The sequence below is a fragment of the Phycodurus eques genome, chromosome 10 (assembly GCF_024500275.1).
Source record: "Phycodurus eques isolate BA_2022a chromosome 10, UOR_Pequ_1.1, whole genome shotgun sequence".
Lineage (NCBI taxonomy): Eukaryota > Metazoa > Chordata > Actinopteri > Syngnathiformes > Syngnathidae > Phycodurus > Phycodurus eques.
This window is the reverse complement of record NC_084534.1, coordinates 24,756,279-24,769,317: the sequence shown is the minus strand read 5'-3', so window position 1 is coordinate 24,769,317 and position 13,039 is coordinate 24,756,279. Positions and strand designations below refer to the sequence as shown.

Genomic DNA, 13,039 nt, shown 5'->3' with positions numbered 1-13,039 from the left:
CACTGAACAATTCCAGTGCATTGTGACACTAGAACTGCAATTGTCTCCAACAAGGCCAGTCATTTTTCTTTGGACGTTTTCTGGGCAGTTAGGGTGGGTTAGGTTGTGTTGCTAGGTAACGTGTCCGAGACGGATGCACGTGTGTGTGGCGGCGAAGAAGAATTTACACCCGTGCAAAATAAGCCGCGGACGGCTTCATTGGCCGAGGAAGATGTACGATTGAGCTCCTTGGCACCGGCCGCGTGTTCCGAGAGAGAAAAAGACACGTTGGATAAGTCCCTCTTCTCTCTTCTCTCGCTTGGCTCTTCTCATGTGAATTTGGAACGTATGTCTATTATGAGTAGACATACCAAGAAGTCCCAATAACTCATGCCCAAAAAGACACACAAAGTCTTCCATTTTACGTTGAATGGCCATTTTAGGCTCATCTTTTCAGCGGTCCTTCAAGGACAAACTCACCCCAGAGATTTGGCCACTTTGCTACCAGATTTCAACCAAGTATACAAGACAGATGGCTGATGCCAAGTTGTTTAGTATTTTAGTCTTTGTCAACACCTGTTGACAATACTTAACTTTGAAGTTTGATGAGACGCCATAAAACACCAAATTAATTATTTCCATTCCAGAATTCAGCCCCCCGAAGCCATTTTTACTCAACAGCATGGGATTTGGTAGACATGTCTATCATCAGTAGACCCACAAAAAAGTCTCAAGAAGCCATACCTGGAAAAAAAAAAAAAAAAAAAAAAAACACACAGGAAGTCTGCCACTTTGGTTTTGGGCATGGTGGTGAAGTTTCATGATTCGCCATAAAACACAAAACCTTTAAAAAAAACATTCAGTTCCCAAAGCCAGTTTCATTCACCGATCTAAAATTTGGCAGCCATGTCTATCATGAGTAGTGCCACAAAAAAGTCTTAAGAACCCATGCCCAAAAATGGACAGGAAGTCTGCCATTTTGCTTTGAAGGAGCAATTTTAGGCTATTATTCCAGGCGTCTTTCGAAGGCAATCTTGCCCGAGAGGTTTTATGCGATTGCTGCCAAATTGTAACCCCTCATACCAGACAGATGGGCGATGACAAATCGTGAAGAATTTTAAATTCCAGCATTGTTGGCGGCACATGGTAGCAAAGTTGGATGACTTAACATAAAACCAGAAAACTCTAATAATGCCACCAAAAATGTATGCCCCCAAAGCCAGTTTCACTTAGTAACATGAAATTTCGTTGTCTATCATCAGTAGACCTCCAAAAAAGTCTCATGAAACCATGCCAGAAAATGCTCAGGATGTCTGTCAATTTGGTTTAAAGCAGCAATTTTAGGCTTATTTTTCCAGGTGTCCCTCAAAGACAAATGTGCGACCAAAGTTGAACCGCCTATGCTAGACAGATGGGTGATGCTAAATTGTGGAGTATTGTAGTTTTTGTCATTGAGTTTGGGCACATCTTTTGTTTGAAATGTAATGAATCGGCAGATAAAAAAACAAACTCAAGATCAGAGCTCACATCTTGTGTGCAATCAATGCCCCGCCCTGAAAAAAATCATTGGAGAAATAGGCATAAACGTATCGACACAATAATTCCACTCAGCTCCGAATTGCTTCAAACTTTGTAAACCCCGTCCTGTGTTTGGAGGGTCTCTTCATCACTGCCTGCAGAGAGTTTAATTAATTTGGCCTCTTTCTATTTCATCACAGGAATAAGACTGCATGTCAATTCTCTTCTCTATTGGACTATTAGCACAAAAGGCCTTTGTCACTGCATCCATTTGGACTTAATGGCTGCCATCATATTCAACCATGTAATTAGATGATTCCCTTAAGGAGTGCATGCTGCATCTGTGGCGGCGTCAGAATTGTGACCAGATTTGTTGGGGTGCCGGCGGGTGTAATTAGCTGGCAATTACTGCTGTGATTTATCCATTATGGAGTCTACAAGTGTCCGTATCATCATCGTCCCCAGCGCTTCATCGTGTTGTTGCGTCAAGAGCACTTGGACATGGTGGTGGTCCCTGACCCCCACTGTTATGACTATTAGCCATACAGGCAAAGTGTAAACGTGTTGTGACATTTATATGTCGTGCAAGTGTGGAAATAGGTTAACCCCGCTTGTTAACGACATAGGGCCTTATTTTTGTGAATGGCGTCAATCTGGCACTTCAGGTGGAGCAATTGCGCCAGGGACGGGGGTTAGACCATCCATCCACCCATCCATTTTCTGAGCCACTTCTCCTCACTGGGGTCGCTGGCGTGCTGGAGCCTATCCCAGCTATCATCGGGCAGAAGGCGGGCTACACCCTGAACTGGTTACCAGCCAATCGCGAGGCACATACAAACAAACAACCATTCGCACTCACATTCACACCTATGGGCAATTTAGAGACTTCAATTAACCTATCATGCATGTTTTTGGGATGTGGGAGGAAACCGGAGTGCCCGGAGAAACCCCACACAGGCACGGGGAGAACATGCATCTGTATGATGTGACAACGAGGCACTCTGTGCTGGCATTACAAAAAAGCAACACAAAAAACCACTTGTAGCTTTAATCCCTTTGACACTCACTGCTTTGCTCTTTGTCTTCATATAGCATTGTCACGTCAGGTGTCAGGCTGCAGGTATTGGGTGTGATGTTATTATGATTGTGTTGATCCTCTTATCTGTCTTGTACAATAGCGCGCTGACAATATAAACACGCAAAACACTTGCAGCCTTCAGAGTGAGATTTGGGCGACCCTGAGCGGCGGATTGGGGCTCGCTATCTGCAAGATTAAATCAGAACTTTTAATTGATTGTAATTATGTGCAGAAAAAACACGTGTACATGGCACACGGTAGGATGATGAGAATGATGATGAAATGCTTCATAAAATATATTTATTATTTCTTCACTGATGCCCACCAAAAAGCCGTGGTTTCTGTGTGCCAGAACAACAGAACGGGTGAAATATGACAATTCTGACGGGTGCCATTGTTCCCTGTGGCCACTTGGAAATTCCGCCCTCTGCTGCAGGTTTGTGAACAGGATGGGCGCACAGATGGGCCGCCACTTGGAGCCAGTGACTGACGTGTGAGACAAAGTGTGAAGTAATATTCCGTGGGTCGCCTGCTAACTCCTTTGACACACACACATAAACACACACACTGGGGTGCTGCTAGCAACAAAGCAATGAAAAGTTTCAATTCGTTTTCATGAGCCATTTAAAAAGTATTCTGCCTAAAAGCAAACATTGTGGCTGCATAGGAGGGGAAAAAAACCCAATCAAAATCTCAATGAGATCCAGTTAAAAGGTTACTCGTTACCACTGCAAGATGTTTTTAGCTGTTACGACTTCCACTATGAATAAAACATGAATACAAACACAGGCGTTTGGTTTTGCATGATGGAATCCAAAATATTGGATCTTTTTCCGTTAAATGATCAAAGGCGAGAAAAGCGATGATGCGCTAATGATGCCACGGCATTGCCGAAAGATCAAAACATCCAGTTAGTGACCAATCAGATTGCTCTGATGTGGAGGCCATAATCATCGGCCAATAAAAAGATACCAGATATTGAGCAATGTGGCGCTCAACAAGCATAATAGTCCTTCTTCAATCTTTCAACTTTTTCATCTGTGGACAAATTTTGCAGCTCATGTAGGGATGTTTAAGATATTACTGTATTTTTTTTTTTTACTTGTCAGTTCTGAAACAATCTTAAGACTTTTTCTGCTGGAAGCTCAAAGACGGAAAAAGTAATGATGTAGCAATGATGTCATGGCATTGCCAAAAAAAGTATTGACTTCAGAATCAATAGGGGGGCATAAATAATAGCATGGAGATTGATCTGCTGTGATCTATCAACCAGCATTATTATCACCAGATATGCTAATTATAGTTAATCAAAATAGCTCAGCAGCAACAAGTTTTGCTCTGACCAACCAATCGGAGGACGGAAAAAATAATGACGTTATTGCGGGCCTGTGAGGCAAATTTGAATTCTAATTGTTTGAAAAAAACAAATCCCATTGCTAATATAGTTTAAAGGTCCCATGCCATCAAATAGTTTGTTTTCTGTTTGTTTTTCATAATCTTTGATGTCCTTTTATCGGATTTGCAATATACAGTAATAGGGTTAGGCAATTGAGACGGCCAGTTTTCGCGTTAATATTCTATATTTAAATAATCTGTGGTGTGATTGGATCACTGTTTTTCCTAATTTAAATACGGAAAACAGCTGATAAGTCCTCAGCGATATCACGGCGTCTTGTGGCAGCCGAGCGATATAGCATTTAAATCCTTTAACGGGGTCTTGCTGTCATTGTGGAGCACAATTCACTCAGCATTGGATTGTTGGATTGTCCACTAATAAGGAAAGTGATTTTAAAGGAGCGGTTAATTGGCTTAGTCTGCTACGTGAACCACTACATGACCAATGGCTCACGCAGAGTTCATTTATTCCTCTGACATCCCGACTCAGGCGACAGCATCTCTCAGTATCCACGGGCCATTTGCTATGAAATTGCACTTTGTAGTATCTTAAATACAAGCTACCAACACTCCGATAGTCCTAATCTCTCCCTCCACTTCTGCTCACAGGAAGCACGATGGAAGGATCCCTCGCATCCCTGATGAAGTAGAGCGCTCACTGCAATATTCCGCATCACTGCTGCCTCTTCCCGCTATCTCGCAGGTAAGGACATCCTGGGATTTCATCGTTCGCAGCCAGGAAATGGAGCTTGTCACAAATACCAACAAGAACCCTTTTTTTTTTTTTTTTTCAATTATTTTTTATTTGTTAGCTGGAAAATGCCATTGGTGTTTTTCATTGCATATTTCACCAATAATGCTGTTTCTACATCATGGACACTTTTGATCTGGCATTAGGGGAATTTTACAGAGGTCGTGCAATGGTGAAATGAGTGTGTATAGTTAGTTTCACATTTATTGTAGTGCCTTTTATGGTGTAATTTACTCATATGTTCTAAAAAAAAAAAAAAAAAAGGGCTTGGTGGCACAAGTTAGGTATATGGTATGCACCATGAATTCTGCCTAGCAACAAGTGACAAAGGTGTTGCTCCCGACTGTCTGTTGTGTTCGTGGTTTGATACGTCACCATTCGACAACAAATAATTAACTTAAAAAACATAAAAGGCCATTTCTACATTGAGGAGAGTTGAATTTGCAATATGGCTATTTTACATTTAATTCAAAGAGGTGGTTCAATGGTGAAATGAATACATATAGTTAAGGCTCACATTTTCTATAGTGCCTTTTATGGAGTAATTTCCTCATCCAGCACGAGTGGCTGTGTTCCTGCCATCTCTCCCTGTCCTTTTTTTGCTGCGTGGCAGCAAGGACCTCAGCCCCAAGTTGCCAGCGAAACAATGCACAAGAAAGAAAAAGGGGGGTTATTTTGGGGCACAAATGGGTGTGTCCAAGGAATTCTGCCTAGCAACAAGTGACAAATGTGACGTGAACAGGTAAAATTATCCCTGCCAGCGCGATTCATTTTTATTTTTCATGTCAACTTTTTATTGTTCGTGTGGTTTACATTTCATTACATTGCTATCAGACAACAAATAATCAACATAAAAAGAAGAAAGAGTGGCTAGACACACAAATTAGCCACCATTTTTCTTGATATAAAACAGAAGGCTATTTTGTTTGATAGATACAGATGGATCAAGCCAGATGGTGACAATAAAGCACTTTTCACAGCGGGGACATGATGAATAAATATGAATAAATGACTAAAAAGATGCACCTGTCAGTCGCACTTTTGCAAACATGGGCCCTTTTTTTCCCTGCAAACAAAATAATAGTTTTATAGTATTAACAAGATATGAACCAACTTTGGTAGCCTATTTTGACACGTTCAGTCAATTTGATTTGATTTTGGGAGCCTGCTGCAGCATCCAATGTTTTTACTTAAGCAAGAAACACATACTGATCATCAGGCCTAATTTGATCTTTCCGCCCCCCTCTTCTGATCAAAGTCAGCATATGCCCGATGATCATCTGTCTCTATAAAATGGTTCTGTGGTTGATTGTTAAATGTGATTTTTTGTTCCTCCTGAGTTATGTTCAGGGTCAGACATTTGTAAATGTGAAACCCAGTTACCCTGTTGAACCTAGCTTCTTCTATTGCTTCTTCTACTACTCTGTCTTCCTCGTTGTATTTCCCAGTCGTCTTGATGTCCTGTGGCACTATGCTGCCTCTCACAGGTCAGTTTCGGTATGACGACAGATATCTGGCTTTGTGGAGGAGACTCACGACTGAGGGTGGAGACATCGCTGTATGTGTGATGTGCTGTGTTCTTCCTCTAAAGTACACCACAGTCACTGGGAGAGAAGAAATAACACATTTTACCAAATCATGTGTAGGGTCTCTCACTTTTTTTGAAAATCGGTAAACATGTTAGATATTGGTATGCCTGTACCATGGAATCAACAGGCGATTCAGTGTCCCTAAAATGCCCAGATTCCTCTGTCTGGACATGTAAGTATCACATTGTCTCAATGCTAAAAAAAAAAAAAAAAAAAAGACGTTTCTGTACCCTCAAATCTTTGTTTTCAGCCTAAATCCAGACTTTTTCAGTGAGTCATTCCTGCTCTAAGCCGGAGCTGTTACATCCGGGTGAAGGGTGGCGCGGATGCCCCCGATTCCGCCATCGCCCTCCCACGCTCCGTAAGTGTGTTTGGCAGACGCTCGTAGTGTCTGAAGGCATCTGCGCACTCTGTCAAAGACTTGCAAAACAAATATAGACTCTCAGCTCTCTATGTCAAAGCATAGGAGGTGTAGTATTTCCATTTCACCACATTCAAAAAATACATTAAAGATATAAAATATCCAGGTTGTTCGGAAAGTCACTGTGCAGTTCTATTTTATTTTGTAACAGACGTGTTCCTATATAGAGTGCATATGTACATCCTGTATTCTATATTGAAACATATCTATGTAGATATCTTATCTATCATAATAAAAATGGACAATAAATGCACAGTAACTTCTTTCTTTCTCAACCAGTCATTCCCAACTTCTGTGTTGAGAGATTATCAGGTGTGCTGCTGGCAATTATCCAATTTCACTTAATTGGTCCAAACCTCTGCGATTGGCTGGCGACCAGTTCAGGGTGTACCCCGCCTCTCGCCCGGAGATAGCTGGGAGAGGCTCCAGCACGCCCGTGACCCTAGTGAGGATAAGCGGAACGGAAGATGAATCAATGAATGAATGGTCCAAACCTGATGATTTACTTCCTGCACATTGTGTACTTTTGTCATCTATTTATGCCAGCGACATATAGTGACAGGCAGAACAATTAAATGTTCATCCACTAGATGGCAGAAGGCTTTTATATATATATATATATATATCTTAGTTTGGTGGTGCTGTGAGCTTTTTTCTAATGTAAAAAAAATAAAATAATCAACTTTGGCTCAATAAAGGTTGGTAAATTACTGTCATGTATGATTAGTTGGCTGTCTCTCCATGGAGATTTGCGTGTGATCGCTGTTCACCAATCAAGTTTGTCTTTTAATCAAAGTTTCACCTTGTAAACTGATGACCTGAGGCCTTTGTGCTGCGCGCTTTTGATGCCAACACAACAGAGGGATTGTTTCTCTAAAGATAGTTCAAAGCAACACAGAAATTCATTGAAGAAGAAGTTTGGCATTGAGGCGGAAATGTACTTAACCTTTTGTTTGATTAAGAAATAATTATTTTTGAGAGCTGGTTTGAGAAAATACCTGAGAAAGTGCATCGTTACACAATAAATCTTTTATTTTCTCTTTTTTCTAAGAAGCTCACCTCCTTCATTTCCTCACAATCCTATTTCTCTTCAATCTCCATTTCGACGGCAGTCCGTTTCGACAGGGTGTAATTTTGCCAAGGCGCCATTCCACTGAAGCATGGTTTCAGCAATGAAATCAAAACAATTGGAAACAAAATTAAATATGTAATTGTATTTGCCACACAAAAAGGACTGGTCATAGTATTAAGAAGTTTACTGACAATGCTAGCCCTAACTTTCCTAACCCAGGGAAACAGCACACCACCATCTACTATGGTATTGATGATACACTTACAATGTATTTTGCCCGAAAATGTCACTCCTTTCCTGTTTACCTTCTGTTTCAGTTACAGTGTTGCTGTATCGCTATCACCTATTTCGGATTCAGCGCACTGCAAAAAATGTTTTCATATTCATATTGCACATATTTCACCGTATTTTCAGTGTATGCTGTCATTTTTCCAAGGTGGTAAAATAAACGCCTCCTTGGCTAAAACATTAAAACTCTAAATAAATAAATAAATCAAATAAAAATGGGGGGGGAAAAAATCATTGAAAGATATTACAAGGAATAAAATGTACACAGTGTACAGTACTACTGTGCATTACTGTATGTTTAAGAGTTTAAATGGTGTTTAAGTGTCCTGTTGACCCTTCTGCTTGAATTTCAACTGCAGCGCGTTGAGGCAGAACCTATTGACGATGCTAGCGCTAACTTTGCTTGCAAACCTCACTCTGTTCATTTTTGATATCGTTGGGTTGTCAATATCGACTGTAGTGGAATACCTAAAATGGGCATTGCTGTTTTCGTTTTGTTTTATGATTGAATTGTTTCTGATTGCAGACAGCAAACCAGTTGTCAATGCCCACTGCCAAGGAGTGAATTCCTCTCAAAGTGAGAAAGAGCGTGCAGCAAAAGAGTGAAAAACATACTTTCCATTGAGGGTAGTCTTCTTTGCACATCTTTACGCTGCATTTATGTCCCATTTCAAATCGAGCATGTGGAGGTGGGCCTCGCAGGCCCGCGCACGAACCGCAGAGAAGTCTAACAAGAGTGACTTTACTTGGCAAAGGTAGCCTCGCGGATCCATTCAAACATCTGCAGCCATTGATTGATTCTCTTTGAAGTCTGGTTTCCATTTGAGGATGAGAATAACCCTGTGAGCATCAATGAGATACTGCGGGGGTAGGGGGATTAGGGGGAAGACATAATGCTTTGGATGGAAGTTTGCCTAAGGAAATGAAGAAAAAAAAAAAGTGCGCTCTGTTGTGCGGACTTAATGAACTCGTGGAGATGTGCAGCCGCAGTTCATGGATATTTATGCCTTCCTTTGGTACGCGCCCGCATGCTGTTATTTTGTCGGGGCGAAGGACTGCCAGTCGCGCGACGGCGCCGTTAATAAGTCAAGCCGCTCGTGCGCCGCCGAAATACTTTGACGTGAAGAGATCTCTTCTCGTCGTGCATTTTAAAATGGCGGCGGCTCTTTCGGCACAGCCCGGCCTTCCCGTTGTCTTACCAGTGACACGACAGTGGAACTCCGAAAATTAAAAAAAAACATTTCTTGCAGGAAAGACGAGAAATGGCGGTGCTTGAGAGGTGTGCCAAACTTGTGGCATCTTGTTCAAACAGACTTTAGACTCTAATTGCGCCCAAAGGTACATCAACAACGTATTGCGCAAAGGCTGTGAACACTTTTGTATTGTACATGCGATTTTTTAATTTTTAAAAAAATTATTATTATATTTAAACCCACACCACCATTTAGGAAGAAGCCCTGTTCTACTGAATTCTTCACATTACACCTTTGTTAATAAAAGAAATATTGTGGATTTTTGCTTTCATCAGTTTCCAGGGATCTTTCTCAACTTTCCTAGGAGTAAAAAAAATGCTTCCACAGTCAGTTGTTTTGGTCATGTGGTCATTCCACCAGTGGAGGTCTTCACATTACAGGAACTCTATTTCTATTTGTGATTGACACTTTGAATCAGGAGCAGGACCATGCTGCATTTGGCCTCGGTATACACACTGCTTAATCAGCACTCTAAAAGACAGTTTTACAATCTCAATCCTCCAGGGTTTTCTTTTGGGGGGGGAACTTCCACCTTCCGCCGTTGACGTCTGGTCGAGGATGCAACTAATTCATGTTTTTTGCTCTTTTACGACTATCAGTAACTGTTCGTTGTCGCAATCAGAAGAGACGCTACAATACAATACATATCATACATAATGAGTGTAAACAGTGTTTTGCTACAAATTAAAACAATGACTTTTTTTGTCACGTTACGGAAAATGGCACATTGGTGTGTGTTACAATTAACGCAGGATAGGTTGGAGGGGGGAAAAAAAATCAGCCAATGTTCCTAACGTTTTGTAAGAAATGTATGTTTGTGACTGTGGTTGCCATATCATACAGTACAAACACAGCAGATTGTTCAGGTGTACCTAATAAAGTTGGCAGTAAGGGTGTTCTTCTGATAGTTCACACCACATGCTTTATCCAGCTCATCCGGGTTGTCAAATAACAATTTTTTTATTTATTTGATTTTTTTTTTTGTAGCACCTGAGCTGAAATGCCACACTCATCAACACAACCTTGCAATCAATATGCTTTACATCCGCAACAACACAAGTTGGAATTTGGATGACATTCTGTACATATCCAACGTGATTATCTTGCATTCGTCTTTGAGTGTTCTCTCCTTGAGTGTTGCGCTGCTCTCCTGTTATAGCGTTTCAGACAGTTTCGTCCAGTAGGCCTCGCTCGGAAGTGATTCTGGTTCTTCGCTTAGCCTACTTGGTGATCATTTCATGGGAAGAGAAACTCGGCGTGAGGCAGTTATTACGTGACAGTGGTGCACAACGGCATTCTCGTTTACGCAGATAACGGAAATATTTATTTGCTTGTTTTAGTTCACCCTTTATTGGTTAGGCAGGCACTCCAGAGACCCAAATATTTTATGCAATGACATAAAAAGTAAATTCTACATGATATTTTCCCTTTATTAAAAGTATGACATCCTAGTTACCTTTGAATGGATGAAATCAAATGTAATTGAAAAGAAACAAATAAATAAAAGTGCTTAGATCTGATCAAGGTCAGCTCCAGAAGAGTTTCTAAAGCATTGCAATGTATTCAGAAGTGTCCCCCCCCCCCCCCAGTGCAATTACCTTTAATATGACATCAGCATGCAAACTCAGTCAGATAAGCCTGATTGAAACGTGATGTTGTTAATTAAGTTCAATAGACGACTTCCATTTTAAGAGGCCCCCTTTGTGCATGCTGCAGGGAGGAAGATGAACGTTCCCGTATTGTGAGTCAACAAAAACGAGAAGCGCACAGAATCGCGCGTGTGTGTAAAGCATCTGAGACATTTTGTTCCTCCCTTCCTTCAACTTCCTGCAGTGCAAATGCGTGTGCGCTGCAAAAAGAGGAAGGAAGCGGAATCCCATCCTCAACATTTCGACGGCAACGTCTTGTTCCTCGCACACCAACGCAACGCAACGCGCGCACCCCGACTCAACTTTCCTCCTGCTTTTTTTTTTTTTTTTTTTTTTTTTCACTTTTAGCGCTCGCCGTCTTTGCGCGACGATGATGGCGAACACCTTCTCGTACGCACTGCTCCACAGCGCCCCCCGCAGACCTCTACTCAATAGGAGATGCCTGAGCGATGTGAGTATGATTTTTTTTTTTTGTGCCCTCGCCTCCTCAAAGGTTGGCAGGCATTGCTGATTCCAGTTGAGACATTTCCAATCTTGTTGTGTCTGACTTCCTCTGAGGAGAGAGCGGGTGCTTGTGGTTCACTGATCAGCGTAGCGTGACGGATCGGGTGGAAGGTGTTGAGGTAATCCTGGACACCAAATTTGGCGGTCAGGAGTGGGCGCAAAATGTCAAATTCTTAAAAGAAGGAAAAGTATTAACTGTATTTCCTCAAATCTGTCTATCTAATACAGTTTTTTCCCACCATTTATAGAACCAAAGCAAATATACATTAGCACAATCTCATGGCACAGCACCCAAAAAATGTCACAAAATGTATATATCCTGCAATAATGATCTTGTCTCAATTTAATCACAGATAAACGTAGTGTGAAATCTGGGCCTGTTTAGTTGAATACTAAGCTCTTATTCTGTTGTATGACTGGCAGCAGGTGGACATGTTAATTGTACCTTCTGCCATCTAGTGGAAGAACATTTCATTGTCCTGCCTGTCACTATACAGCGCTGGCATAGATAGATGAACATACATTATTTTGAGTAACCCAATTAAGTTGTGGAGTAGTGCCATACATCATACAAAATACATCTTTAATATGAGCACTACTTTTTTTCCCCCCAGGCGTTTACTCATGAACAGGGTTTAAAAATACTAGTGCTACGCACGTGTATGCTTGGTGGGTGGGCGTGCGTGCGTGTGTTAAGCAAGCCCCCGCGATGGCCCTTAGTAAATTTAAGATGTCATGTGGAAACATCAGCCTGGCATTTCAGTCCACTTGTGTTACATGGTGAACAAATAGGCTTAAGTACACAGCAAACAGATGTGTCCGTTTCCTCACGTCGGAGCTTCTTTAACCTGCATACGCCGCATACAAGCACTCTTATTTTTATAATTAAGGTATGTGACCATGTTCAACTTGACTTGTTTATGAAGAAAGTTTACAGTGAGCAAAAACAAAAACAAAAAAGTGGAGAGCCTTTTTTTTTTTTGTCTGTATGACAGTAGTCGCTTTCCTGATTCAAGGAGAATGTTGTAAGGTTATGAGATCGTACCACTTTTGATTATGGGGCCAACAATTCCCTGCAAAATCAACACGGAATTGTTTTACTGTTCGTTCTTCTGGAGAATGATGTAAGACGGACAATACCAACAGGAATCTTACCATTTGCTCTTTGTTGCAGAAGAGATGGATTCATTGCTATTGTGATGGCAAAAAAATACACATATTTTTTTTTAAATCACAAATCGCTGCATTTTGCATTGGTTTTGAGTATGGGTTTGTTAGCAAGCAGGTTACTGCCTGGTTCATGGACATTGGGAATAGACAGGACTGTACTGTGCATTCTTGGGCAGAGGGAAATTGGTCAGTTATGAAAAAAGTGAGATTTTTTATTTGTCCGACGTTAGTTAGCAGGCTACTTCCTGGGACATTGGAAATTATGGTCACGACTCCACCATTAGTGTGTTTGGACGTGGAGAATGATTTCATCACGACGTGCCACCCCTTCATTTAGTTTTTGTGTTATCCTGCCTGTAAACAAACCCACCA

At 41.3% G+C, this 13,039-nt stretch overlaps 1 protein-coding gene across 14 annotated transcripts in view; it reads left to right on the top strand.

Annotated features, from left to right (window-relative positions):
- Nucleotides 1-13,039, top strand: part of rap1gapb (RAP1 GTPase activating protein b) — an 86,585-nt gene that overhangs the window by 48,604 nt on the left and 24,942 nt on the right. For 9 of the 14 annotated variants that reach the window (XM_061686903.1, XM_061686905.1, XM_061686896.1 and 6 more), the window contains one exon: nt 4,580-4,673. Coding sequence is in view for 8 of the 14 variants with exons in the window: in XM_061686896.1 (XP_061542880.1) it covers nt 4,580-4,673 (94 nt within the window). In the remaining 6 variants the exon portion in view is untranslated. Of the gene's footprint in view, nt 1-3,011; nt 3,096-4,579; nt 4,674-11,346; nt 11,445-13,039 lie in introns of those variants that run through there. The other 5 variants (XM_061686899.1, XM_061686902.1, XM_061686897.1 and 2 more) reach the window with 3 other exon arrangements.